A 27,708-nucleotide genomic window follows, 5' to 3' on the forward strand; every position below is an offset into this window, starting at 1 on the left:
TGCTGTGAATGTTTTGTGGTTTTTATATGAAATCAGAGCTTTTATTTTGGTAAAAACAAACAAAAAAACTCCAAAAAGTTTTTGCCGATACAGCGGGAGAGAGAATAAGATATTTGTATAAGTCTTTGTGTTAAGGATTCTGCAGCTGCTTTCATATTTATTACAGAAGTTTGTTTTTTTGTACGGAGGACCAGTGCTGCCAAGAAAATCAACGAAACGTTAAAAAAAGGCGCCGATATTTTAGTTGAGTGTTTTTTTCACTTTTCACAATAACTCAATGTGATTCTGGCATCTAAATATTCAGATTTATTTTAGTTGTAAATTAACCCTTTAGTTTCAATGCGATGCTTGAGAAGTCAGGATTTTTATTTAGCTATGAATTCCTCACATTCTCAGTTTCTGAATTTCTTCTGAAGAATTTAAATTGGCGCCGGTGAACGGATCGGGAAGCTGTTGGAACTTTCATGCATCGATCTGGACAAAATAACAACACATGTTTTTGTGAGAGAATAAAAAGGTTCCTGACCTGGAATGTAACTTTGGCTGAATATTAAGTAAACGTTTGTGTTAAAGCTGTTTTTTTCTGTTCATCTGATGGACAACATGTCTTATACATATATATAAATATATGTATAAGACATATCAAAAGTCATACGGCACAGTAACTGAAGGAAAAGGTCTTCTGTGGTTTAACGTGATTATTTTGGACGCGGCTGATCTTCCGTACGCCGGCTGAGCTCTCGGCTCCTCCTTCTTCTTCTGTGCTTTCTTTCTTCTTCTCTGGTTCTTTGTCTGCTGACAGCTCGGACAGACGGCTCCTCTTCGTCTCCACATTTATTTTGTACATAAAAAAGAAGCTCTGAACAGAATAAACCACCCCTTGTATTTGAGGACGACATTTTACACGCCTGTAAAGAATGATTTATAATATTTTTTAAGAGAAGACTGTTTGTACTGTTGTTTTATGAATTCCTCAGTTCTTTTTCTATGTGGTGTTTTGCTGGCAGTGGTTTTGAGAGCGACAACTGTAAATACAGAAAAACACACACACACACACACACACACACACACACACACTTCCTCTTGAGAACAGAAGCCATGCTGGACTGTGTGCACAATAAGCAGCGCTCTCTGTTTCTAATAAAGTTTTTAAATATGTTTCCACTCTGCGGCCGCGTCTCATTTCAGAGCTCTGCAGCCACCGCGCCTTCAGGTGCTCCTCACAAGCTCAGGATTTTGAACCTCAGATCAGCCGCACACTGAGACAAATGATACATTCAATGGTTTTTGGAAAGTTGTCCGTTTCTGTTTTGAAGGTACGATCATCATAGTATCAGGTGATTTCATGCAGACTAATGAGTGAAACGGTTTCAGTAGAGGGTGAAGACTCAGATCTGCGGCGCTCGTGTACGATTGATATGTGAAGGATAAATGGTGTAAAACGGTTTTTGTCTTCTTTTGGATTTATTTGCACAAACTCGACATCAGATCAACGTAACAATTACAAAAGAATAATTCAACACAAAACTCAGGAGAATCCATATTAAAGGATAATTCCACCGTTTTTGTACAGACGGTACAGAACTACGTTTCCCATGATGCTCTGACAGAAGTGTTGTGAGTCCAGTTGAGTTCAGGGAAACCTGTTCAGCACAGAAACGTGTCGGGGCCCTCTGAGCCGTTTTTCAGAGTCTCTACTGCCGGCCCGTTCAGCGCGGCTGTGCCAGCAGCCCGGCTTTGGCCGCCAGCGCCTCGTTCTGCTGGATGTGATACTCCTGGAAGCGCATCGATATCCGCTGCGTCATCTTCAGGTATTTCTGCAGGCAGGACTCCGAGCAGCTCGACTGCAAACAAACAAACAAACAAGGATCAACTCAAAACAAAACAAAACACCTTTTAAAAGCTCACAGAGCCACAAGAGGGCGACAGAGTTCAGAGAGCTGAGGAAGAGCTTTCTGCTTCCTGTGCTGCAGAAACAACATCAACAGTCTGCTGTTGTCGCAGGTTTACCTCCTCTGGCTTCACGTCTCTGGTGGTGAAGTCCTTGACGCAGTCCATGAAGCAGCTCTCCGTCACCTTGTTGTAAGTCCCCAAGAACTCCTTAAACTGCGGGTCACACAAACTTCACTCAGCTGCTTGTTTCTGCTTAAAAACGACCGTTTTCAGTAGTTTAACATTTCAAACTAACTCACCTGTTTGATCTGGTCTGACTCGGACACCTGCACCGCCATGATTCAGACTCTCTGGGGGTGAAACACAGTTTCAATCAGCGCAGCAAAATATTCAACATAACTCGTTTCCTGTTAAAGGTTCTGCAGTGAGGATGTGTTCTGATGATCCAGTCAGAACAGAACACTACTGTTTTAAAAGGTCCGATCAAATAAGTCCGACAGAGAAAACAACATTTGTGCTAAACAGTCTGTGCTGTTGCTAAGCTAACAGCTAGCCGAGCTAGCTCCACGTTTTCGCCATTCGTTGCTTTTCTCTGATAAATGTCCTCCCTCCGCCTCCTGAGCAGCTGCCTGCAGACTGCAGCTGGGTGCTAAAGTCTGAATAAAAAGCAGAATTCATGGTTATTTTACCTCCAGTCCGTCTGCGCTGCTGTGAAAATCCTTCCTGCTGCGGACTGAAGGGCATGTGAGCGCGGAGAGATTCCGCCCCGCAGATTCGACACTTTTTACCGGAAACCATTAATGGAAAATAGTAAAATTAAAACCCACAAATAACATAAATCTAAAACAGAATAAATCATATATTATATGTATATCGATGCAGTTTTATTAAAAATGGTTAAACTGTTTAAACATTAAAAATAAAAATGTGACGAATGTTGAGGTCAGAAACCAAAGCTCGGACGGTCCATCAGTGAAAAACACTCCGTGCGGTACAAATGTCTGAAAACATGAAGTTCCCACCTGACACGAAATCATTTCTGATTTTAAAAGGTTTAATATTATTATTAAAAAATAAACATCACACACATTTTTATTTTATTTAATAACAATTCGTTCTCAGCAGTAATTTGTAAAACAGCTTTAGAGGATCTATTTTTTTTATCTTAACTCAAAACGTGTGATCTCCTCAGATGTCACCATCACACCCCAGCAGCGTTATATTATATTGATATTATAACATTAAAAATGGTCAAAACCTTTTTCTACACAAACATTTTCCTCTTTGTTCTGGACGGTTCTTCACTCAGTCAGTGTTAGGGTTGTCTGAACATTTATGATGTTATCAGGCAGAGTTTATGATGGTTACCATGGAGACAGTGAATAAGAACCAGCATCATTTAAAAGGTTTCTAACTTTTTGTTAATAATTACAGGTGGAACAATAATACACTGTTTTACTCTGTGTGTGTCTGTGTGTGTGTACTCTGCATTATAAAGGTGAATATTCAGGGAGGTGGGTGAGGCTTCATGGAGGGATTCTGGGAATCTCTGCAAGCTGATTCCTAGAAAGCAGCCATGCGTTTATCCTGGCAGGAACAGGCCGTCCTCTGCTGGCGGCGGCGGGTGAACGGAGGCAGCAGGTTCAGTAATCATGAAGGAGCTCAGAAATGCTGCTGATGGTCGTCATCTTACTGTAAAATCAGATCCACTCTGTGTTGTCATGGTATCCGGCCGTGAGTGATCTTATCCTCCATCTTTCTTTTTTTTTCAGGCATTGCTGCCAGTGATAAAATCTCATTCTCTCCTGTTTGGTTTAAAGGGTCTGTGTGGAGGGTTCAGTGCCACCTGGTGGTGAGGGGGCAGACTGCAACAAGCTGACCGCAGTCACACGGACATGAGAGGCTGTAAAGCCGCCGTTTGTCCATTCAGGGCTTCTGTAGGAACACGTCGGAGCGTCTGCTGCTTTTCTAGGTAAGGAAAACTTCACCTTATTCCTCAGTACAAAGAACCAATCAATCAAAGGTTAACAAAGATTATTGATTAATGACAAACCACAGTGAAATATGACTAAAGTAAAAACTCAGCCTGCTGATCTGAGCCGCCATGTTCCCACCAACAGATGGCACCATTGTGCCTCCACACACACACACACACACACACCTGTCTCCACCAAGCTCCAGTGTGTGTGTGTGTGTGTGTGTGTGTGCTGAATATAATCACATCTTTCAGTGGAACACCTGCACTTATTGTTTCTCTTTATCAATAAGTAACAACGTTGATTTCAAACCAGAATCTACTTTTTTTATCATAAATATCCAGACTCCTCTTCTGTTACCATGGTGATGAAAATTCACAAATTTAGTGTTGTTTCATTTATGTCCATTTTTAAAAGACTTTACAAGATAAATGTGGGAAAGTTTCCTCCTGTCCGTTCATATATGATCAATTCTTTACACGTGGCTGTAACGCTGTGTGTCCTGTTGTCATGTGTTAATAGAAGCAGCTGGTTTGTGTTGCATTACAGACACTTTGTGTGTGTGTGTGTGAGATACAGTCACATGATGCACGGACCCGTCGATCATCTCGCCTGCTCCTTCCTGTTTTTACTCTGGATTTCATTTTCCATCACATCTGGACGCTGAAAGGTTTCTTTTGTGCAACGAGAGAACAATGAAGAGCAAAAAATAAAAAAACCAGAGTGCAGACCTCTCTGACTGTACGTCTCCCACCGCCAAACTTATATTAACCTCCTCCTGTTCCATTGTCACGAGTGGAGCAGCGCCAACAAGAAAAAGGTTGGAGCTGAATAGTGTGGTTGCTTTGAGGCAGGAGGAAGCTGCATTAAAGTGTCAGCTCAGACTGAGGAGAAAAAGAAGCTGTCTAATAAAAACCTGCACTTTTTGGACGGCAGGCTCACCAATAAAGCCGCAGTCAAATGAGAAGTATTAGAATATTCAGCCGTCGCCTCCCCCCGTAAAGCCTGGAGGATTTTAAGAGAGCGTTTATTAAAAGTCAGCAAACATTCCTCTCCGGTTTCAGTGCCGCGCTCTAATAAAACTCTGTTTACTGTATCAGGCCTGGAATTAATGAGACTAAATGATCGGCTGAGTTTATATGTGGAGACGAAGCAGATAAGATGTTCAGAAAAACCCGAAAAACTTTCAAGACTCTGATCACACAGACGGAAAAGTTCCAGCAGGAAGGCGGCGAAGCCTCCGCACAGCTTCTCCGTCCTGCATGGGGCTGCAGATATGGATCAATACCACTGATTCATAATCAATGGAGACCAAAGCCGGACATTCCAACTGCAGTTCCTCCAGTGACCACAGGAGGGCTGGTTCTGAAGGTGAGCGCATCCTCACAGAGTTAGAACAGCACATCGTGTTGGATACGAACTTCTGATGATGCCGCCGTCTTGACTCCGCCCACCTCCCCAAGTAATCCAAATATGGGCACTGAGGTGGAGGCTGCACCACCTTAAAACTCTTGACATGTTTATTTCTGCCGTCTGTGTAGACATCTGTGAGCACTGACTCACTGTTGGAGCCAGCCCTCCTGTGGTCACTGGAGGAACTGCGGTTGGAATTTATCCACCTTTAGAGTTAGGTGGAGTCAGGCGCAGCCTCCATATGCTAGGCTGTGTGTCCATCTTTATTCACAGTGTAAGGGTTAAAAATTAACCTTTGAAGCAGCATCTAAAAGGTTTGATTTGGTGTAATGAGCCTTTAAATGTGTCCCTGCTGCAAACAGCTGCTCAGATATGAGCCTTTTGATTGGAGGTGGGCCAAGGTTTTATGACCATATTTCATGGAGTGGACCTTCACACAGTCACTGTGTGCGTCTGTGTGTGTCTGTGTGTGTGTGTGTTACTGCAGTGGAGTGTTCTCAGATGCTGAGAACACTCCACTGTAAATTACCACTGAAAGCCTTCGTCTCTAAAAAACCTCCCAGCTGAGGTCGTGTGGAACAAACACATGAAGCCTGGTGGTGACTCAACAGGTGGAGGAGAACGTGTGCTTTTAGTCCAGTTATGATTCTTTTTTCCACCTGGAGGATCATAAACATTTATAATACTGTAATTAGTAGAAAAAAAAAGAAATCACAGAAAGGAGCAGCGAGCCGCTGTGTTTCCAGGGGACCTCAAACAGTGACGGAACAGGCCGGGCTCCATCACTTTAACCTCCTGAACGCATCCTTCTGACAGATATATATTGGCTCCCTGCTTGGTCCGTCACTTTTGGGGTCCCCCTTTGTGGACCTGTGGTGTGCAGTGGTGTTGGAACAGGAAGGGGCCGACCCCCAAACGGTTCCCACAGACCTGGGAACAGTGTCAGACAAGAACCGGTCTCAACAACCACCAAACCCAGACTCGTCCGTCAGGTGCCAGATGGAGAAGCCTGACTCGTCTCTCTCCACTGCTCTGGAGTCCGGCGGCGGTGCGTGTTATGCCGGCAAAGACACACTGCAGGGAGGAGCACACGGCGGGCATGTCAGAGGAAACCCAGCAAACCCAAAGTCCCCTGAGGGACCGTCCCAAAGGGATTAATGAAGTCTGTTCTATAGAACAGGACTCAGCTTGACTCGCTGAGCGCTGAACAGCCTCCACTGGTCCTCTGTATTTCAGTCAGTTGGGCCGTTGTACCAGGCTGTCAGCATGTTTATTTCTGCTGCCATGTTGGACTCTTTAACATGGAGGTCTGAGGAGACTGACCCAGGTTTGGAGCCAGGCCTCTAGTGGACCCTGGAGGAGCTGCAGTCTCAAACTTCCTGTTTTGGTTTCAGAGGCTTCTGCTGTTTTTCAGCTGTAAATAATTTGAATCCCTCTCTGGTGTTTCTCCTCCTCCAAAGAATCCTGAGCTTCCAGACGTCTGAGCGGTCCTCCACCGCGCTCCACAGAAACGGCCATAAGAACGCAGCCCGGTGTCCTGCCAGGGAATTCAGGGATTTCCACAGGACTGAAGGTACAAGAGTTCAAGGTAACCTGTGCTGCAGCTCCTCCACACTCCCACACAGCTCCAGGATCAGTCATCTTTTACAGTGTAACCCAGTAATACTGCAGTAAAAGCCTTTCATCAGCCCCCCCCCCTCTGATCACCTGACCCGCTCTCAGCTGGATCTTTGTTTCGTATTTGTGTTTACATTCAGAGACACACACATAACGTACAAACATGATGCATTTCCTGTCACACTTTTATTGTGAAAGCCAGTACAGGAAGTACGGGTCAGAGGGTCTAAGCTCTTACTTTGAACGGCAGCAGGACTCTGACCATGGCTGGTTTGGACCAATCAGCATCCTGTGAGGAAGTGATGTCAGAGTGTTTTATTGAAGTGACTTTATGCTCATATTTCCCTCTACACACTGGCTAACTGCTACATGCTAGCGGTCAGAGATCATTAGCAGCCTGTCTGTGAGCTGATTGGTTGAAGTTAGCTTACAGTGTCTGAGAACGGCCTCCATGTTGGTTCTGTGTGATAAAACAACTCGCCCGTGGAGCCGCCATCAAGTGGCTACTGGAGGAACTGCACCTCTGTGTCTTTGCTGATTGGTTGGTTATCTTAGCGAGCCACAAGTGAAGAAGTGAAGGTAACACAATCAACAGAGTTAGTCAACAGAACTCGCAGAATTAGCTGCCAACATTAGCGGAGAGGGAAACCATCTAAAGACGGCGGCACGAGCTGCAGTCCTTCCTGTTTGTGGCGTTCAGCGCTCGCTGCTGCTGATCTCCGGTGATTGGTTTCCTGCTCTGTGCAGATGAAGCACCTCATCAGTCCGCTGCCGACCCAACCTGAGCCGCACTTCAGAGCGCATGCAGCTGCGTATTCACTCTATTACAGGAGTAATAGGCCACAGAGGGACGGAAGCGCCGGGACCCGGACCCCCCCCCCCAGCCTGTCATTACTGCAGCAGCCGGAGCGCTGAGGCCCGCTGAAACCAACGCAGACCTGATTAATCAAGAAAGGAATGAAAGAAAGACATTTGGGTGAAAGCTGCATCAGAAGAGTCCACACACACACTCACACACACACACACACACACACACACACACACACTCACACTCACACACACACACTCTCACTCTCAGAGTTTTCCCAGTGGGGGGGGGCACACATTTATCTTTTTCTCTCGCTGGTCTCTGGAGCAAAGGCTAAAGGAGAGGAGAGGACACAAGAGGGAACACAGAGTTCCTCCCTTCACTCAGGATCTGGAGCTGCTGCCTCGCATCAAACTGTGTGTGTGTGTGTGTGTGTGTCTGTGTGTGTATGTGTCTGTGTGCGTGTGTGTGTGTGTGTGTGTGTGTGTGTGTGCATGTGTGTGCGTGGTATCTAATATTATCAGGGGGTAATTGAAGCAGAGGAAGGATCCAGGACTTTAGAACGCAGCATTGATCTGTGACGAAGCTGCTGCTCTTCTTCTTCGTTGGTGTCGTTCACACACGCTCACATCAAACAGGAAGCAGATAAACAGCACTATATAACAACAGACCTCCTGTTTGTTTGTGTGTCTTTGTCAATAATAATAATAATAATAACTGTCTCTGTGAGTCAGGATTCATGTTCAGACACTCGAAGCTCCATCGGTCATATAATAAATTATAAATATTCGAAGTTCTGACGTAAAGCACACGAACCTTCATGTGTAAACATCAATAAATGAACGAAGAGTGGACACTGATGAAGATTAAACATGACAGATGTGACTTATTGGAGGTTTTTATAACCTGAACATTGGCCAGAGTCATTTAGAACTGTTCCAATTAAAAAGTCACTCATTTATGAGAAAGCAGTGAAGTCAGAGTTAGTTTTTTGTTTCTGCCCCCGCCTGACCTGCTGCTGCAGGGTTTGATTCAGTAGACGCTGTGTGACTGCGTCTGGGTTGTAACGGCAGCTCCGTCGCCTCGGCTCAGAGTTGCTGATTTCTGTCTGATTTGCCCTTCTGGCCTCAGAAACTATTTAAAAAATGTCACAGAAGCTCGAGTTAACAGAGAGCTGACGGTGAGAGGATCCAGCTGAACTGACTGACCCAAAAAAATGAATAAAACAAGACGGCGATGAGACGTCTGTACAGCAGCGGGACGACCTTTCAGACGGGTTAAAAAATGTCAAATAAAAAGTAAATCTGTCTGTCTGATCACTGACAGCACACGGCTGCTGCTGTACATCAGCGACCCCAAGTGGCAGCAGGAGGAAGCGCAGCACAGGACCTGAAGGAGGTGAAGTGTGGCAGGAACATCCTGAAGGGACGGAGCAGGGTGTGGTAACAGGAGCAGAGGTCACGGAGGTCGCTGAGGTCACGAAATGATTTTATTCATGAAAACATGCAGGTAGACACAGGAGGTCAACACATTAACACACACGTCCTCTGTGGTGGGACATGTTTCCAGGGGGACCCCAAAAAGTGACGGACGTAACCTCTGCATGTGACTCCTGCTCAGGTCCGTCAGTCTTTGGGGTCCCCTGGAAACACTCCCTGGCTGCACCTTCTATGTGTTGTTGTGGTTTTTGTTGCACTTTTTGGATCATTTGGTTGAATTGTGTTTGTTTTGTTGTTAACACTTCGAGTTCTTCGATGATCTCTGACTGGCAGCTGTCTCCGTGTGTCCTCTCTCTGTGTGTCCTCTGTCCGTGTGTCCAGTCTGGTAGTTTGTTGATCATTAACCCAGCGGACAGACTTCGTGCTCTGGCTGTTTTCGTCCTCTCAGAATGAAAACAAAGTGAGCACGCTGCATGTTCTGCTCTTGCTCTGTGTTCACTGTAAAGCAGTGGTCCCCAACCACCGGGCCGGGGACCGGTACCGGTCCGTGGGTCATTTGGTACCGGGCCGCACAGAAAGACTGAGCAAAACATATATTATTCATTATCTGAGTCTGACAGCTGTTTCATTTATAAATCGATCAGATTCATCCGCCTGTGCCTTTAAGCACCTGCCCAGACGCTTGTCTCGGTCACGGGATACGGCCCCAAAATTAAGCCCACAAGCAGCAAAAATGAAAAAAAAACAAACGTCTTTGGAGAGCTTCTTCGGAAAGGGGAAAAGGCCTAACGAGGAGACAGAAGAAGAGGAGTCTACCCCTTCAAAGAAAAAGAAACCTGCATTTAAAAGACTATATCAGGAGTCCTATTTAAAATACGGATTTATTGCAACAGGTGATTCTCACACACCAAGTCCGCTCTGAGTGATGTGGCGACAGACTCGCAAATGAGGCAACGAAGCCTTCAAAACTGCGAGACCGAGCACCCTGCATTAAAAGACAAGCCATGGAAGAAAACATGAACAAGAAGGACAGAAGTAATTAATGACGGCCAAAACAAAATTACGGAGTGGACTGGACATAAGAAACACACTTCGGGTGTCATGTCTCCCATTATCCCTAGATGGGACCGCCTCATTGCTGGGAAAGTGAGAAATTTTTTTTTTCTTTTCTGTGCCGGTCCGTGAAAGTATTGTTTTACATGATACCGGTCCGTGGTGCAAAAAAGGTTGGGGACCGCTGCTGTAAAGTCTGCGTCCCGCCTCTCTGTGCGTAACGCTGTGGGCGTGGCCTGTGACGTCTCCATCTCCGGCAAACCTCAAACCTGAGAGAGAGAGAGAGAGAGGAAGAAATATTAATGACACTCCAGGAGAGGCTGAAGAATTCTCGGAGGGAATACACGCGGAGGAATGAGCGCGTGTTTGTAGTTCCACTTTTGCGCGTTCTTTGTAGTTTCTTTGTGTTTTCTGCGCTCGGCTGTGACGCGGCGGAGCGCGGACCAGCTCCAGCAGCAGCTGATGTCCCCCTCTGGTCACTGAGTGACAGGTTAGTGACACGAACCATCAGAGCTCCGCAGGAGGAGAAGGCGCAGTGACAGGTGCGGCTTTGAGGTCCAGTGATTTGCGCAGAATGGGTTAAAACACGTGTTGAGCGCGTGTGTGTAGTTTAACGCACAGAAAGTGTGATTTTCCTGATGTTGAACTTTACAGTTTGACTCCTTGTGGAAGCTGCAGCGGATCAAACACACACAGAGGAGTGATGGCAGATTTTAGTTCAGAGTTCAGAGCAGAAAAGAGTGATGGAGGTCTGAGGAGGAGGTCTGAGGAGGAGGAGGTCTGAGGAGGAGGTCTGAGGAGGTGTGAGGAGGAGGAGGTCTGAGGAGGTCTGAGGAGGAGGTCTGAGGAGGTCTGAGGAGGTCCTGCAGAGCCTCTGCCACCATCAGCAGATATTTTAATGTCACTCCTGGTTGAGAAACTTGAGACACTGAAGCTGCAACTTTGTTCAATGAAATGTTATTTTAACATCTTCACTGCTGGAAGAAAATGAGACTTGATGGCTGGACGTGCCTGTCTTTTATTGTGTGACTTTTATTGTGTGTTTTTGTGTTGTGTGACTTTTATTGTGTGTTTTTGTGTTGTGTGTCTTTTATTGTGTGTTTTTGTGTTGTGTGTCTTTTATTGTGTGTCTTATGTTGTGTGTCTTTTATTGTGTGTCTTTTGTTGTGTGTTTTTGTGTTGTGTGTTTTTTATTGTGTGTTTTTGTGTTGTGTGTCTTTTGTTGTGTGTCTTATGTTGTGTGTCTTTTATTGTGTGTTTTTGTGTTGTGTGTCTTTTGTTGTGTGTCTTTGTGTTGTGTGTCTGTGTTGTGTGTCTTTGTGTTGTGTGTCTGTGTTGTGTGTCTGTGTTGTGTGTCTTTGTGTTGTGTGTGTTTGTGTTGTGTGTCTTTGTGTTGTGTGTCTGTGTTGTGTGTCTTTGTGTTGTGTGTCTGTGTTGTGTGTCTTTGTGTTGCGTGCTGCTGTGTGATCTTTAGTGGCGGCTGCCGATGACTTTATCACAGCAACAAGCGCTGACGTCTCTGCAGCCTTGAGACGGCTCACTGTGTCATTATAATCTGGATCTTACTGTAAATACCAGATTCCTTTTACACCCACCACCAACTTCTGTGTGGGGGAGTCGAGTGTGTGTGTGTGTGTGTGCAGGGGAGGATGGAGGGAAGTCCTGTCGTTACCAGAAATAAGAGTTCCGGCTCTGATCACGTCTCTTTCTTCCGTCCTCTGCTGTCTGTGCTCGTTTCTAAAGCATTCCTCTGGTTGGCGCCAAAAACTCCTCAAGGTCACGCTGCTCAACAATTCCTGACTCTTCTTCTTTCTTAGCCCTGAACCAATCAGAGTCCAGTCAGGAAGTGCTGTCAGTTCTGTCCAATCAGAGTCCAGTCAGGAAGTGCTGTCAGTTCTGACCAATCAGAGTCCAGTCAGGAAGTGCTGTCAGTTCTGTCCAATCAGAGTCCAGTCAGGAAGTGCTGTCAGTTCTGACCAATCAGAGTCCAGTCAGGAAGTGCTGTCAGTTCTGTCCAATCAGAGTCCAGTCAGGAAGTGCTGTCAGTTCTGTGTCTGTTGCTTCATGAAGACTTTTCTGCTTTGATCAGTTTGTTTCAGTCAAAGTGACTTTATGCTCATATTGTCCTCACAGAGACACAACAGTCCTCTACACACATGCTAGCTGCTACATGCTAGCTGCTACATGCTAGTTGCTACATGCTAGCTGCTACATGTTAGCTGCTACATGCTAGCTGCCTCATGCTAACTGCTACATGCTAGCTGCCTCATGCTAGCTGCTACATGCTAACTGCCTCATGCTAACTGCTACATGCTAGCTGCCTCATGCTAGCTGCTACATGCTAGCTGTCAGAGCCTCAGCAGCTGGTTGTTTCCTCTTTGATCTGATTGGTTGAAGTTACCTTGTGACATCAGCAGAATTAACAGTGTTCAGATGTGTCTGTGAGTTTTCACAGCTTGTCATGATGTTATTATTAATATTACTTGATCATTAGTAAATAGTTAGATTAAATTTTGATTATTAATTAAATTATATTAACTTACACCCGTTCATGTGTAGAGCTGTGGTGGATGATCAGACCTGTCAGGCGGGTGGAGACAGCAGTGACAGGTGACGGCTGAACCATCCTGTAATCAGCCTGTTGGTTCTCTCTAATACTCCTCTGACAGCCGCTGATGCCCCCACCCCCACCGCCCGCTCCTCCCTCTCCTCCCTCTCCTCCCGCTCCCATGTAATCCGCCGACCTCTCCCTTTCAGCGCGCCCCTTCTCTTGCGGCTCCTTGTGGGCCCCTCAGAATGGAGGGACAGAGGCTGGCTAATGGTTTTTTGGGGGGTCTTTGTGTTCTGGTATGCGCTGCTGGCCGGCGGCCTGCAGGGAGGAGGTCCGGCTCCACTGACAGGAAATAAACATGTTTTAATATAAAGGCTGAGAAACGCTGATGTTCTTCACTGCTGCTCCAACAAAGCTGTTTGATAGACTTTGACCCGTTCTGTCCTCTGAAGGTGGCGCTCAGAGAGAACACACAGATCCCCGCATTATCAGGATGAAATCACATTGTCGGTGTGAACGGACCCCGGGATGGATGTCTTTCTGTTTTTTAATGGACTCCGCCGGGTGTTCCAGGTCCGCTCTGGGCTGTTCATTCACGGAGCGGGATGCAGCGCCAGTTTATTTCAACATTTCTGAACGACATGTTGAAATTCATGTTCTGATTTTCTCTGGTTTGGTGTCCAGAAACAGAACAACATCAGTCTCTCAGAGACCACGGAGAGACGGGCCAAACTCACCAGGTTCAGAGTGAAAATTCTGAGTTATAATCTAAATCAATCACTGCAGATTTATTGATTGGATGATTATAGAGACTGTTTAAAGCTCTGTGGGGCTAAAACATGAAGCTGACACAGTGCAGTTCCTCTAGTGTCCACCTGAGGGCAGCTCCATAGAAAGTATGTTGGAAATTGTGAACGTATTGACCACTAGGGGGCAGCAAAGTAAACACTAAAGCAGGCTGCAGTTCAGCTAGAGGGCGCTGTGATGCAGTCCTTTATTGCATATTTAGCTGATACAGTATTGATTGTACACAGGGATCAGGATTGTATCTGTTTTCCAGCTGCAGTTCCTTGAGTGGCCACTCGAGGGCTGAGGCTGTAAACAGGTTTATTTCTGCTGTGACGCTGAACATGTTAACATGGTGGTCTGTGAGGGTTGGAGCCAGCCTCTAGTGGACACTGGGGGAACTGCAGGCGTTGATGATTGTTTATTTGTGTCATCAGACGTCAGTAGATCCTACGTTTATCATTTTAAAGGAGACATTGTAGCTTAATCATATGCTATAGTGTGAAAAATGTATCATAACAAAACATTAACATAATAATTATACGATTGTATCACATAACATATATGAAGCTGTAATAACTCCTTGTTATAACATAAAAACACCTTGTTATAAGACTCTTCTCATGATGTCAGGATGATGTTTCCGTTTTGTGTAACTACACATAAAGTTTGATTGTTTAGTTTTATGATCTGAACCTGAAGATAAAAACAGAATGAAAACACTTCAGAACATTCCATCAGCTGGTCGTCGGCAGCCTCCACCCTCCAGCTGTGTGCTCGGCTTCCTGTATTTTCAGTCGAGCCGCTGTGTTTGTTTTAAGGCGACGCTGCCTGTGACATGTGAATGCAGCAGTGGAATAAAAGGCAGCGCTGCCCTTTGACCCTTTGTTGTCTGTCTGCTGGTTTGCCGTGGACAGCTGCCATGAACACCAGAGTGTCCAAAGCTCAAACTTCGGCACAGTGTGACAAAACATTCATGTCCATAGTGTGACGGCCTGCACGCGGCGCGCAGCACGCGGTGAGTCCTTTCACCTTTTTCCTCTCATTCAGTGTAGAAAGCTGTGAAATGTCAGCGCGGGTGTGTGTAGGCAGCCGCCGCTGACATCATCATCATCTCTATAATTGACTGATGTTTGTTCTCTGGAACAGTTTCATTTCCTGCTGCTTGTTGTACAAACTGAGCTCTGATCATGTTTGGCTCTGACTTTGTCAGATTTAAACCAACATCCTGATGCGTGTGTGTGTGTGTGTCTGTGTGTGTGTGTGTCTGTGTGTGTGTGCACGCTGCTTTCTGTGAGAAGTGTCACCATCTTCTCTCACCACGCTTCAGTTTACACACTTCCACCTTCATCGCAGTGGTTTGGAGTTTTTCTTAAAGTGCCACCGCACATCTTTTTTTAAGGTTTTTAGTTATTTTTGTGCCACCAGGGGGCGGCAGAGCTCAGCGACAGCCTGACAGACTCACACCGCCTCCATGCATGATCACTGCATCAAGCTCTATAGTTAACATGAGGCTGAGCTATTAAACCGCATCCTCACACAGGGTCGACACGATGATCCGACGTGATCCGGCTCCGAGGATCAAAGTCTGCCAAAAGTCCAGGCGGATGGCGGCTTTGGCTAGTTCACTGTTAGCGGAGCAGTTTTAGGCAGTAATGGTCGGTTGACGGTGGACCGCAGCAGCTCACAGCGGGGCGCAGCCGCTTCTTTGATGCCGCGCTCCTGATCCCTCAGATTAAAAAGCAAAGTAAAGTAAACGCTACGTACCAAAGGTACAGCTCAGTGAAGATCTTGTCGTAATCAAATACTGATGCTAATCTGTTAGCAAGCTAGCAAATTATTTATAGAGAAGAAGGAAATCACATGCTTTGTGTTCGCTCTCCTGAATTTATAGTTTTAATCCCAGAGATTATTGTTTGTTTTTTGGTACATTTGTGTTTCATACGTTTTTCTTTCCTGTCAGGGTTTTTCCTTGTTTTCAGTTTTTCTTGTAGGTTTTTGAGTGTTTGAAGTCACGGTGTGATCACACTGCTGTGTGTGTGTGTGTGTGTGTGTGTGTGTGTGTGTGTGTGTGTGTGTGGACACTGTGAGCAGGTAAGGGTGTTTTTTTTTTGTTTTTTTTGCTCCAGGCCGCTTTGACCTGACCTCTGTGACTCGGGTATTGATCAGCAGGCCGCTGCAGTGACCTCACACCTTTTTGTGACCACAGGTGGCGCTGTTGAGCGTGCTGCATGCGCTGGCTGTAGAGGTTGATGTTTGCAGAGCGAGCAGCTGCTGCGCTGATGCTTCTGGCACTGATTAACCCACCGACGGCTGTGAGGTGACACGGCCTGGCTGCTCCGGGTCTTATTGTCAGGAACAGTCCAGGACCAGGCTTCTAGTCCTCCACGCTACCTGATGTCTCTGTGTGTCCACACTTGGCTAAAAACCACAGATCACAGATCCTCTTAGATTCTGCTCTTTGAGGCTCCACACGGTATTTAGCGGCTGTGCTGCTAAATACTGTCCTGGACGGTTCCTGCAGTGAGAAAGTTGTTTTTACGTGCGTCCACACGTGCAGCAGCTTCTGTCCTCTGACTCACTCGTTGCTCTATCTCCTGTTTTTATGTGGTTTTCTTGAGCGTCCCTGACTAACAGAAACACTGCTGCTGGTGCCTCAGTGTTAGCGGAGCGTCATGCTAGAGGATAGGCTTCCATTGTGACGTCTTGTGTTTTTGTAAACAATGACATGACGCAGAAACATCTGTCATGTTCAAAGTGAGCAATGGGACATTTCTGTTAAATCAAAAGGTGTGTTTCTACCTCAGGAACTGATGTGAGCTGCAGCGACTCTTTACAGGAACTGTCCCCTAATCAACCTGCTCTGAAGAAGTGTTGAACCGCCTAATCAGCATAGAGAAGGAAGCACCAGTGTGACACTGAAAGAGGGACTACAGGGATAGTTCCTGCTAAAACAGACCCAGTAGTTCTGCAGTGGAACAGCTCATGAAGCTGAGGACTCACAGTGTTGAGTTATTTGTCTCCAAATTGTTGTGCAGATTTATTCTCAGCATTTTAAAATTTGAATTCAGTTACATTTTATTTATACAGTCAAAATTTTCGAATGGTGCTTCACAGAGACCTGAACCCCTGAGCGAGCAGGGAGAAACTAACAGGAAGAAACCTTAAACAGGACCCGAGTCATAAGGAGAAGCTTCCTGCTGACAGTCGGCCGAGAGGAGGAGAAGAAGAGGGAGACAGGACAGAGAGGATGAAGGAGAGAGAGGAGAAAATGTTTTGTGCCACTTTACAGAAAGGGAATGCTAACATTAGCATGCTAGTTGAGCTGTGTGTAATTTGTGGTGGTCCAGCTGTGCATTAAGTCTGCCTCTCTGCTGCAGGTCCAGCCTGCAGGTGACCATGCAGTAGAGGAACCAGCAGCTTCTTCATCACTCTCAGCACATCCTGTCATTCTGCCCCCGCACCTGACATGGCCTCCTCCCCCGGGCTGGATGCCAGCACGTTGCCCCTGCTTCAGCTCCAGGAGGTGGACTCCAGCAAGGCCATAGAGAGGCCGAGCTCCCCGAGGCTCCAGCCGGCCATGTACAGCCCTCCTCTGGGCATGGACGGCCACACCGTCTGCATCCCCTCTCCGTACACGGACAGTAGCCACGACTACAACCACAGGCCGCTGACCTTCTACAGCCCGTCCATGCTGAGCTACACCCAGGCGGCCATCAGCGACAGCTGCCCTCCCCCCAGCCCCTCCTCCTTCTGGCCCTCCCACGGTCACGCCAACATGCAGTCGCTGACTCTGCACTGCACTCAGCCGCTGGTCTACAACGAGCCGGGCCCGCACACCGCCTGGCTGGAACCCAAAGTCCACAGCATCAACCCCGGCAGGTAGGACGGACACGAGTGGACGAAACCTGGACCCTAAAATAAAAGACGAGTTTAAAAAATACACACAAACATACAGAGTTCACTCCAACTGGACTCAGTACAAACTAAAAGTCCTGTCCTCCACACACACACATGTCCGGTATTATAAGGTCTGTATGTGTCTGTTGGAGACGTGTCCTGTCTGATGTCCCCTGTCTCCTCCTGCAGCTCCATCATCAGCTGTAACAAGCTGCTGAAGAAGTCTGAGGACAGGGCGGACGGGGTGAAAGCCTCGGCGTGCTCGGCTGCTGCGGGGAAAGCTGACATGCACTTCTGCGCCGTGTGTCACGACTACGCCTCTGGGTACCACTACGGCGTGTGGTCCTGCGAGGGCTGCAAGGCGTTCTTCAAGCGCAGCATCCAGGGTGCGGCCTCTCTCTGTGACCGCCATGTTTGTTTTCCCAGCAGTGGAAGTGAAATGTTCCTCTTTTCTTCTGTCATCAGGACACAACGACTACATCTGCCCCGCCACCAATCAGTGCACCATCGACAAGAACCGGTGTAAGAGCTGCCAGGCCTGCCGCCTGCGCAAATGCTATGAAGTGGGCATGATGAAGTGTGGTAGGTGTCCTCTTCTTCTGAGGACCGAGGTCTGATGGTAGAAATGACGGAACTCGTTTCAGCTGCTCTCTCCTCTCTGCAGGTGTGAGGCGTGAGCGCTGCAGCTACCGCGGAGCAAGACACCGCCGCGGAGGCCTCCAGCCTCGGGACGTGGCGGGCCGGGGTCTGGTCAGGGTCGGTTTGGGGTCTCGGGCTCAGCGGCATCTCCACCTGGGGGCGCCGCTCTCGCCGCTTGCCCCCTTCCCTCAGGGGGGGAGCCACCCGCGCCCCTTGGCCATGAGCCCGGAGGAGTTCATCTGCCGCATCATGGAGGCGGAGCCGCCGGAGATCTACCTGATGGAGGACCTGAAGAAGCCGTTCACTGAGGCCAGCATGATGACGTCGCTCACCAACCTGGCAGACAAGGAGCTCGTCCTCATGATCAGCTGGGCCAAGAAGATCCCCGGTAAGACCTCTGTGACATGAAGTAACAGGAAGTGAAGTTTCAGCTGTTGTGTTGTAGGAATCTGCTGTTTGCTGCACAGGGTTAACTTTTCACATAGAAACAGGAAATATAATCAAATCTGTCCTATCTGGAACAGTCTGGGCGTGATCAAAGAATAAAAATGGCAGAAAACCAATAAACACAAACATTTGTCCAGCTTCTCTGCATCACTGCTCTGTGAATATGAAAGATGGAGAGCTGATGTTTGGTACAGTTACAGTCATATGTCTCTACCAGGATATACCAGCAGTATCTTTATATCTTTCACAGAAACACAGGTTCACAGTACTTAATTTCCCCATGGGGATAAATAAAGTAAATATCTATCTATCTATCTAGAAAGGCCACAGGAAGTGTTTTCATGTGAAGTCTTTTACACAATTTTTACGAAAATGTGCTGTTTGTGCCAGTGAGCCCACTTTAATTCACCTTCAGGGACGCTCAGCCTCTGGAAATAAAGATTTATCCAATGAACACTTACTGCATGCAAAATAAGAGCATCAGACCTTCAGCATTAAACAAAGAACCATGGGAGAAAACAATAAAGTGTCATATTAATAAATACACAGATTGATAAAGACTTAGTCATGAAGGTAAACACACTGTAGGAGGCTTTTAACGGTGCGTATTTGTGTGAAATGTTAGAAAAAAGCTCCGCTCTTCGTTCTTTACATCTCTGGGATGCGGTCGCGCCTGCGCAGTGGAGGAGTTTGTGCTGGGGACGTGAGGTCCCCGGATGTTTAAGTGTGCAGCAGGTCGGCAGTCAGCGGATGACGTCACACGCTGCGTTCGCTGCACCGGTCGGAGCAATGAACGGACGGCAAACGACACGGATCCGAAGTCCGAGAGCAGTAAGCTCCACGTCGGGACCGCAAACGCGCTTCTTGTCGTGAACATGTCCCGAGTTAGCAGCACCTGTTGTTACCGAGCACGGAGCGCCCCCTCCGGTCCTCTCACCGGTGTATCAGTCCGCCCGCACTGTGTGGAAGCTGCCAGCGGTCACGGCCCCTTACCGGGCTCTTCAACCCAAGCACCGTAAAAAGTAGGAAAAAGCACACAAACATCGCAGTTTGAATATGTAGTAGTGTTAAATGACAAAATATGTACACAAAACAGTAGACACGGTAAAATGTAAAAAGCCGGAAGTCGCTACTTTGTGCCTGATGCTAGCTTACCTGCTAGCTTACCTGCTAACACCAACGAACCGCTCGCACGATAAAACAAAACACTCTGGAATTCACAGCTAATGCTAATTAGCTAATGTTAGGATCGGTGAAAAACTCCAGATCGAGACTTCGATACAGTCACATACAGTATTATTGTATTATTGTGGCCAATGGTGTCATGTTATGAATGTTTTTTATGTTACATATATAACTAAACATTAACCCCGAGAGGCAGAGGCTGTTATCTAGCTAGCTATAACTTAGCAACATTAGCATTAATCTGATGTTACAGTTCAGACTCGGACAGTATTACCTGTGTGATAGCGTTACATAGAAAACAAGCTAACAAGCTATTAGCCACACAGCTAATCACTTAGTATTTTGACAGTGAGTGGTTCGTCTGTGTTAGCAGAAAAAGCTAGCACGGAGTCAAACTTTGTTTTTCATAATATTGTGAACATTTCAACAACTTTAATCAGATTTTGTAAACACTCAGTGAGAGTTATAGCATCACGTTGGATCAGATTAGCTTTTTAGCGGTTACATGTGTGACGTTTGAAGGTTAAGGTCAGGGTAAGGTTACAGCTTCAGTGCTGAGGTTGTAGGTCAGTTTGTCAGCATCACAGTGAACACAAGGTGCTGATGTGCTGCAGGCGATGCTTCATAAACAAACAGTGCAGCCCCGACATGCTGGCTGGCTCTCCTCCTCCTCCGTCCTCGTCCTCTCCTCCTCTTACTACTACTAGCAGGCTGAAAACGCACTCTGTCTGCTCTCCTCTTCCTCCTCCTCTTCCTCTCCTCCAGTGTTCAGCCCAGCAGGTATCTCCTCAGCAGAGGTGTTAATGTGACGGGATCACAAAGACTCCCAGGTTTTTGAAGCATCTTCCCAGATGTTTTTTTTTCCTTTTAAGGACCATTTTTCCTGATTCCTGACTTTTTCGTCTGCACTCAGACAGAAGTGAAAATGAGTCTGCATTGTCTGCTTTATAAAAGACCTAAAAGGTGCCGACAGGTGAGCTGTGGAGCATCGCGGCTCCTCAGTGATGTCATTGTTACAGAATTAGGAGCAGTAACTTTTCAGTTTCTTCGTCGGTGCCAGGAGTTTTATTATTTTACAGGATTCAGACTCTTCCTGTGCATTTTCAGTGTATTTTATAATATTATGGGTTCATATCTGCAGGCTGGAGAGGAATATTTATTTCTGAGGTGAATGTTACCCGAACCCAAAACCAAAACCCTCTTTTATTGTTCTTTTAAAAACCTGCAGCATTAACTGTTAAAACAGAAACATTTGTCATATTTTAAAGTTTCGGACGGTGTAACTGTAAATTGCCACCACCCAGCTCCCAAATATGAGCAAAAGATGTGGAGCATACATGGAGCTGAGGCAGCGGCCGCCTGTCACTGTTAAGGCTTTAAGATCTTTAGGTAACTGGGGATGGAGTGTAGCCATCCAGCAGAAATGGGTGGACATCACGACTCTTCAGAAACTCAGATTTAAATGCGTCTGTGTCTGTATTTTTGCTCTCAGGTTTCGTAGAGTTGAGTCTCACAGACCAGATCCACCTGCTGAAGTGCTGCTGGCTGGAGATCCTGATGCTGGGCCTGATGTGGAGGTCTGTGGATCACCCTGGAAAACTCATCTTCTCTCCAGACTTCAAGCTCAACAGGTGGGTGGTACTCAGACACTCACACCACCTGCAGACACTGATGAAGGCTGGTGTGAGGGTCTGAGGTGAACGCAGGCCGCGGCCTCTGTCTGAGGTGTTACTTCTTTCTGTGGATGTGAGCAGCTGGTTAATCTTCCCACATTGTTACGCTCAGATGATGACTGGACATCAAACAATAACAGAACAGGGAGTCGGCTCTCACACGGCAGATATCAGCTGCACGTTTATCTTCCCATCCTCCTGAAGCGGCGACTCATTTTCCTGCCAGAAAGTCTTTTTTATCAGCCGCTGTTCCTTCCACACTGACCTTCAACTCAAACAGCACTCGCCTGTTCCTGGCACCGCCGCTCACCCTTTGTTTCCACGGTAAACTCGCCTGTAATGAGGCTGCGGCCTCCACACCGGCAGCAGAGCTCAGAGCAGCAGGTACCGCATCAGGCTGTAAACATGTTTGTGTCTGCTGTAATATGTCAGCATGGGGGTCTATGAGGGCTCTTGCAGTTCCTCAAACAGCCACTAGAGGCTGCTTCCGCTCAGCGATGCATCCTCAGTGACTTTAAAAGTGAAACTATAATGAAGCACATGAGCCCATATTTTAAAGTTAAAGCAAACCATGTTTTGGGATCAGCATGTTTATGTTGTCAACCTCATTAACATTAATGTAAACTTTATTTATTTATACACAGCATGGTTCATTGGTCTCTGCAGCACAAAACACACACTCCGTCCTGTCTGCAGGCAGAGTGTGTGTGCAGAATCACTCAGGTATTCAGACAGAGATCAGCTGGCGTCCTGCGTGGCTGCATGGCTCTGCAGCGCCCCCTAAAGTGTGAAAATATTCACCGCAAGTGCTACAGACCTGAAAGTCGGTACACGATGTACAGGAAGTCGGCCATTTTGAAAAAACACCGCCATGTTCCAATTTGCTCACCCCGCACTTTCTCGAACTCCTCCTAGGGGAATTGCTTGATACGGCTAAAAATTGGTGTGCTCGCCCTTAAGGGATCAAGGACCAAAAGTTATCAAAAACGCAGCACTTCGTCATACGGTCTGGCTGTGGCGCCGCCACGAAGTTGACCCTTCGCCAACACACAGGAAATAGACGTTTTTGTGGCTGTATCTCCCTCATACTTCATCCTATGTGGATGAAACTTTACAGTCATGCTGAACATCTGATTCTGCACGCACTGATATGCTGCTATGCTACAGTAACTGCGCCACCTACTGGCCGGAGGTCCTATCTTTTGTATGTGTGTGTTTTGGTGTACTCTTCTGCCCTGCCGACCACAGCCCGTGCCTGTATTAGTGGAGAGAGGACGTGGGATGATAGGGGAGGTAGCGGCAGCGAGTCCCGCGGACTGCGAGGGCCCGTCATCGCTGCTTGCAGCTTTAATTTTAATTTTCTTACGTTTAGCAGCTTTATGTGAAGCCGCAGTGAGGGCTTTCATTGTGACAGCGGTGGGCTGTTTGACCTTTCCCTGCACACTGCCCTGGAAACTATCACTATAGGCTTAGGTTAGCCTTGATGTGTTCTCATAACACGGCCTTACTGTCAGCCTGTCGGCCTCTGGACCGCTCAGGGAGACATCCTGGATGTCTGGATGTCATCCAGCCTCTCAGTTTTCAGAGCGAGGGACGGTGTTTTGGTGAAAGTTGCCTCAGGAAGCGGTCAGAGGACAGGAGGGGCGGCAAGATGACTGAGATACTGAGTTGCTAAGCTAATCTGTTTAGCCCCCCCTTCCATTGATGGTTTCATTCAGGGACTTCCTGTTGGTTGTCAAGTGTCTCTGACTGGAGACTCTGACTCACTCGCCCCACCTTGTGGTACGATGTGGTATTTTTAGAGCTACCTTATCAGCCTGCAGGACTTTTAGTTTGTACTGAAACTTTTACCTTTGTTCTTTGTGAGATTTTGGACTGCGTTAAATGTCACACATGATGCGTTCAAGGACCGTCAGGAAGTTGATTGTGTATTCTGTCCGTTTTGTGCTCCTCATCCTCCCAGATAACAGAGCCGGTTGTCTTTCCGTCCTCCTCTGTCCTCTTCCTCGTCTCTCAGTCCTCTCTGACTGTTTGTCTCCTCTCTGGTCTCTGTGTCTCTGCAGGGAGGAGGGACAGTGTGTGGAGGGCATCATGGAGATTTTCGACATGCTGCTGGCCGCCACCTCTCGGTTTCGTGAGCTGAAGCTGCAGCGGGAGGAGTACGTCTGTCTGAAGGCCATGATCCTCCTCAACTCCAGTGAGTGTTACTGAAGCCCTGTTCCATCCTGGGTCGTTGACAGCAGGCTCATATCTGCTCTTATCAGCTTTGAGTGACAGCTGGTTGGTGTGTCTGATCAGACACTTCCTGTTTATGTTGCAACCCACTCATGCTCCACCTCTTTGCCTCCATCAGTCCTAATCTGAACTGTCCAATTAGCATCCATTAGCGTGTTAGCCGTCAGAAAGTGGGACCATCAGGTGGCCACCTGAGGAAGTGCAGAAAAGTTTGTTGCAGGTTGGAGAAGTTTGACTTGAATACAGTGATAGGTTACTGTTTCTCTGCTGTTAGAGTTATTTATTATTCAGCAGTGATTAGTTTTTTAAGCTCTTCCTGTTCTTGCCTGAATGTTTCCAGAAATGGTCATCAATATTTATTGAAAACGAGCAGGAAATGAGTCACTGTAAAGTCAATTAATCATTTAAACTTGACTCCGTCGGCATTACTGATCATCCTGAGACTGGTCCCTGACCTCTGCTGGTTCTGACCTCTGCTGAGGTCACAGTGCCCCCCTGAACGGACACTGTACAGATCTGACGGAGGTGACTGACCTCTCTGCCTGCACACACACACACACACACACACACACACACACACACACACACACACACACACACACACACACACACACAGGCCTGTCTGGCAGGCTCTCTGTTGACTCTGCTGCAGCGAGCTGGAGAGAAATTCAGGAGGATTTTTTCCTGAGATTTATGGATCTGGTTGGAACCTTGGAGTCTGTCCTCGGCTGGAGGTGGGAGGAGGTGGGAGGAGGTGGGAGGAGGTGGGCAGACAGCCTACATGAAGTAATGTTGCTGTGTGTGTTGCAGATTTGTGCACGCGCTCCCCGCAGACCACGGAGGAGTTGGAGAGCAGGAAGAAGCTGCTGCGCCTCCTGGACTCTGTGATCGACGCGCTGGTCTGGGCCATTTCCAAACTGGGTCTGTCCACTCAGCAGCAGACGCTGCGCCTGGGCCACCTCACCATGCTGCTGTCCCACATCCGCCATGTCAGGTACGCGCCACGATGGAGGAAGCACACAAGGCCGCTTCCTCCCTGTCTCTGTCCTGACTCTGTCCGCTGTGGTCTGTGTGTGCAGTAACAAAGGCATGGACCACCTGTCCACCATGAAGAGGAAGAACGTGGTGCTGGTGTACGACCTGCTGCTGGAGATGCTGGACGCCAACACGTCCGGCAGCAGCAGTCAGACGTCCTCGTCGTCCCCGGGCTCTGACACCTTCTCTGACCAGCAAGCGTACCCCCCGCCGCCGGGCTGCGAACAGACCGCCGCCAACGCCGCCGTGTCTCCACACGGACCTGACGACCGCCCCATCCTGGACCAACACCTGCAGGCTCCGCCCCTCCATTCCACAGCCCCGCCTCCGACTTTAGGGGGAGCTCACATCGACAGCAACGAGTGAGTCTGATACACTGAAGTTAATGTGAGAGGAAGGAAGTGAGGAAGGAAGGAGTGTTTAGTGGAAGCCGTTGAGTCCTTCATGTAAACTCTGTCCTTTCTTCTCACAGCTACGTCCCGGTGGAGCAGTGGACTTTGGATGCGGGCCCCTCTGTGGATTACATCATCCCTGACCGGGTTGTCATGGAGTGACAACCCGGTCCCCCCCCCCCCCCCCCCCCCCCAAAGGAAAAACACACACAGACACACACACAGTGTTGTTGTGAGGTAAAGTTGTTTTTAGTCTTTAAACACTTTTTTGATGGAATGTACATTTTTGTGTGCACGTGAGTATTTGTGTGAGCGTGCAGCAGGGCGCTCGGCTCCTTTTGATAGACAGTATTTGTATCTTTTTTCACATTGCTGAAGAACAACCCGTCCGCTCGGCTGTCTCTGTCCCACTCTGTGGTGTTTCTCTCGGTGTTTCCTCTCAGTTGAAGCAGCAGCATATGTGGCCTTTAACAATGACTGTTAACTTTCTTCTCTGTTCATCAAACTGAGGCTGAGTTTATGCGACATGAAGCGACGCGTCTAAAAAAAAAAAAAAAAAAAAAGGACTTGGACATGCTAATTAGACAGCGTGCACATTAGCCTGTTAGCTTGTTATAAATGTCTTTAATTGACGTGCTAACATTGTCAAACGTAGCGATGTCGCTGTGTGGCTACAGATTGCTTGACATGCTAATGTTAGCATATAGCTTTAGCATCGCCTTCATATTATGTTCATAAGGCCCAGAATCAGCAGAGGACACATCTGTGCTTTTAGAGGACGTTGTAGAAAACAGGCTCTTGGCAGTCGAGCTGCTGGCCGTCAGTCCTCGAACCATCCGTCTTCTTCCACATGTAGAAACCTTCAGGGCCTGTTTTGGATGGCAGTCAGGGAACATCCCGCCTCCTCCTCCTCCTCAGTGAAGGGCTGGATGAGGCGTCACTGAGGTGAAACGTGCCGCTTGTGTTCCAGAGTAAACTCAGCCTCGGTGCCACATTATAGACAGATGTATGTTCACAGTTTCTCTGCTGGTGTTTGTGGCTTGTACACGCATGGACACACAGTCCCGTCTAACCCGGTGATACAGTAAACACACACACACACACACACACACACAGCTCATCATGGCAAACACGGTTTATTGTCAAACAAATGTGACAATCTATACATCCCATAAATAAGAACTCACAAAATAAATCAGACTTTACACACTTTGCTGTGGTTGGTTTGTGTGGGGCGGACACTTTGTACACTGGGATCAATAACATCCGTGATTGTGCTCCGACAGCTACATTCAGCTCTGGCATGTTGACGACTGCAGGGCTGAGTATTTAAAGCTTCGTTAAGCAACAGATTTTTACTTCACGGCTGCAAACAGAACCTTAGAAAACACAGTTAGCTGTTAGCGGTCATGACTGAAACACTGTTAAAATGTAGCCTGATGAGAGCTCCCTGCACTGAAGCATTGTGCCGGACCTGGCTGCTGGTTCAATGCCATGTTTACTTTGAGCTAACATGTCAGCTGTGGTTATTTATTACTGAATAGTCTGATCATATTATTTCATACTTAGCATTTAGCTTACTGTTGGGTTGCCGATACGGAACCACTTTTGTTGGAGTGTATGATTAAGAACAGTGTAGATGAGAAGCTCGGTTAGCATAGCATACTTAGCATTGAGCTCTCTAAAGCCATCTCAGAAAACCTTAGGTGAGGCTATAACAATATAAGAAGCTAACAACATGTCTGTGGATGCTCTCATTCATCCAGGTCACGTCCAGGACGTTTCAATGGAGACAGCTGGACTCGTGGATTTTTTTCATCTTCAGTCCAGTTGTTTTGGTTGAAATGTGTTGGACACAAACATGCTAACAAGGCTAACATGCTAGCATTGCAGCCAAATAAGTACGAACTGTTTAGTGTAGCTTTAAAGTGAGAAACTCTGAATGGTGCGACTTCCTGTTCTCTACAACATGATTGGTTAAAGGAAGGCGCGTGCAGACGAGTCACCGCCGTCCTCTTCATCTGTTCATCTACAGCAGCAGGTTTTCTGTAAAAAATGTGCTACAGTACGCCTATGAAACACAGCGCAGACAGCTGCAGTGCTGAGCTCTTCTAAACCACTCTGATGAAAGTACAAAATATAGATATGAAAATAAATCTTACAGAGGTTTGTCTTCAGTGGAGCTGGGATGTCACATCTACATAAAAAACAACCTTGATATGGCTTCTTCTGCTGAACAATAAATACAGTTAAATAGGTTTCAGAGTCGGGAGCTCCGTCACATGAAGGCGGCGCCGCTTCGTCCTGGAAGCTGCCTTTTACCTGTTCAGGTGTTCAGTCCTGGAGACGTGCGCCAGCCGCCCCTGAGCTCCGCGGTGCGCGCCGGTGTTCACGTGGGCGGCGGCCCGTTGGTGTAGCGCAGCATGGGGTAGAAGGAGCGGGCGAAGTTGTTGGACAGCATGCAGCTGTAGTCCTCCTCAGACAGAGGCACCAAGCAGGCCAGAACCAGCAGCACCAGGAAGAGCAGGTGCAGCGGGAAGGCCGCTCGAAGCACCCGGGAGAAGAAGGGTCGGTGCGCGGACGAGTCCCGGCGCTCCTCCCTGTACGGAGACACAAGGTGGAGGACGCTCAGAGAGGACAGAGAAGACGTTTAGTTTGACTCAAAG

General features: G+C 47.4%; 3 protein-coding genes across 8 annotated transcripts in view; 1 reads left to right on the top strand and 2 right to left on the bottom strand.

Annotated features, from left to right (window-relative positions):
• Positions 1-1,445: 1,445 nt before the first annotated feature.
• Positions 1,446-2,654, bottom strand: timm9 (translocase of inner mitochondrial membrane 9 homolog). The gene is made up of 4 exons (XM_028395570.1): positions 2,583-2,654; positions 2,193-2,243; positions 2,011-2,106; positions 1,446-1,844 (listed from the first exon to the last, which is right to left on the bottom strand). Exons 2-4 carry the CDS (start codon positions 2,229-2,231, stop codon positions 1,710-1,712), a joined length of 270 nt encoding a protein of 89 aa, XP_028251371.1. The 5' UTR covers positions 2,232-2,243; positions 2,583-2,654; the 3' UTR covers positions 1,446-1,709.
• On the top strand, positions 1,973-26,251 carry LOC114427457 (estrogen receptor beta-like). Of its 6 annotated transcripts, XM_028395539.1 has the most exons (13): positions 1,973-2,082; positions 3,392-3,627; positions 3,714-3,865; positions 6,743-6,870; positions 16,917-17,418; positions 17,626-17,822; positions 17,902-18,018; positions 18,101-18,463; positions 21,200-21,338; positions 23,444-23,577; positions 24,426-24,609; positions 24,695-25,012; positions 25,123-26,251. In XM_028395539.1, exons 5-13 carry the CDS (start codon positions 17,006-17,008, stop codon positions 25,202-25,204), a joined length of 1,947 nt encoding a protein of 648 aa, XP_028251340.1. In that variant the 5' UTR covers positions 1,973-2,082; positions 3,392-3,627; positions 3,714-3,865; positions 6,743-6,870; positions 16,917-17,005; the 3' UTR covers positions 25,205-26,251. The 6 variants fall into 6 exon arrangements, with proteins under 6 accessions (XP_028251340.1, XP_028251341.1, XP_028251342.1 ...); XM_028395540.1 differs by lacking the exons at positions 1,973-2,082; positions 3,392-3,627; positions 3,714-3,865; positions 6,743-6,870 and adding an exon at positions 10,394-10,689; XM_028395541.1 differs by lacking the exons at positions 1,973-2,082; positions 3,392-3,627; positions 3,714-3,865; positions 6,743-6,870 and adding an exon at positions 10,694-10,741.
• The window catches only part of syne2b (spectrin repeat containing, nuclear envelope 2b), a 77,382-nt gene continuing 75,892 nt past the window's right edge, over positions 26,219-27,708 (bottom strand). The window contains exon 128 of the mRNA XM_028395971.1: positions 26,219-27,642. Coding sequence (XP_028251772.1) covers positions 27,432-27,642 — 211 coding nt within the window. The 3' untranslated portion in view covers positions 26,219-27,431. The remainder of the gene's footprint in view (positions 27,643-27,708) is intronic.

The sequence above is a fragment of the Parambassis ranga genome, chromosome 22, assembly GCF_900634625.1.
Source record: "Parambassis ranga chromosome 22, fParRan2.1, whole genome shotgun sequence".
Classification (NCBI taxonomy): domain Eukaryota; kingdom Metazoa; phylum Chordata; class Actinopteri; family Ambassidae; genus Parambassis; species Parambassis ranga.

Coding starts and splice junctions, on each gene's coding strand:
- timm9 (XM_028395570.1), bottom strand. CDS start 2,231: ATGGCGGTGCAGGTGTCCGAGTCAGACCAGATCAAACAG. Junction 2,107..2,192: donor AGTCAGACCAGATCAAACAG/GTGAGTTAGTTT, acceptor TGTGACCCGCAG/TTTAAGGAGTTCTTGGGGAC. Junction 1,845..2,010: donor GAGACGTGAAGCCAGAGGAG/GTAAACCTGCGA, acceptor GTTTGTTTGCAG/TCGAGCTGCTCGGAGTCCTG.
- LOC114427457 (XM_028395539.1), top strand. CDS start 17,006: ATGGCCTCCTCCCCCGGGCTGGATGCCAGCACGTTGCCCCTGCTTCAG. Junction 18,464..21,199: donor CTGGGCCAAGAAGATCCCCG/GTAAGACCTCTG, acceptor TTTTGCTCTCAG/GTTTCGTAGAGTTGAGTCTC. Junction 25,013..25,122: donor GCTCACATCGACAGCAACGA/GTGAGTCTGATA, acceptor TTCTTCTCACAG/CTACGTCCCGGTGGAGCAGT.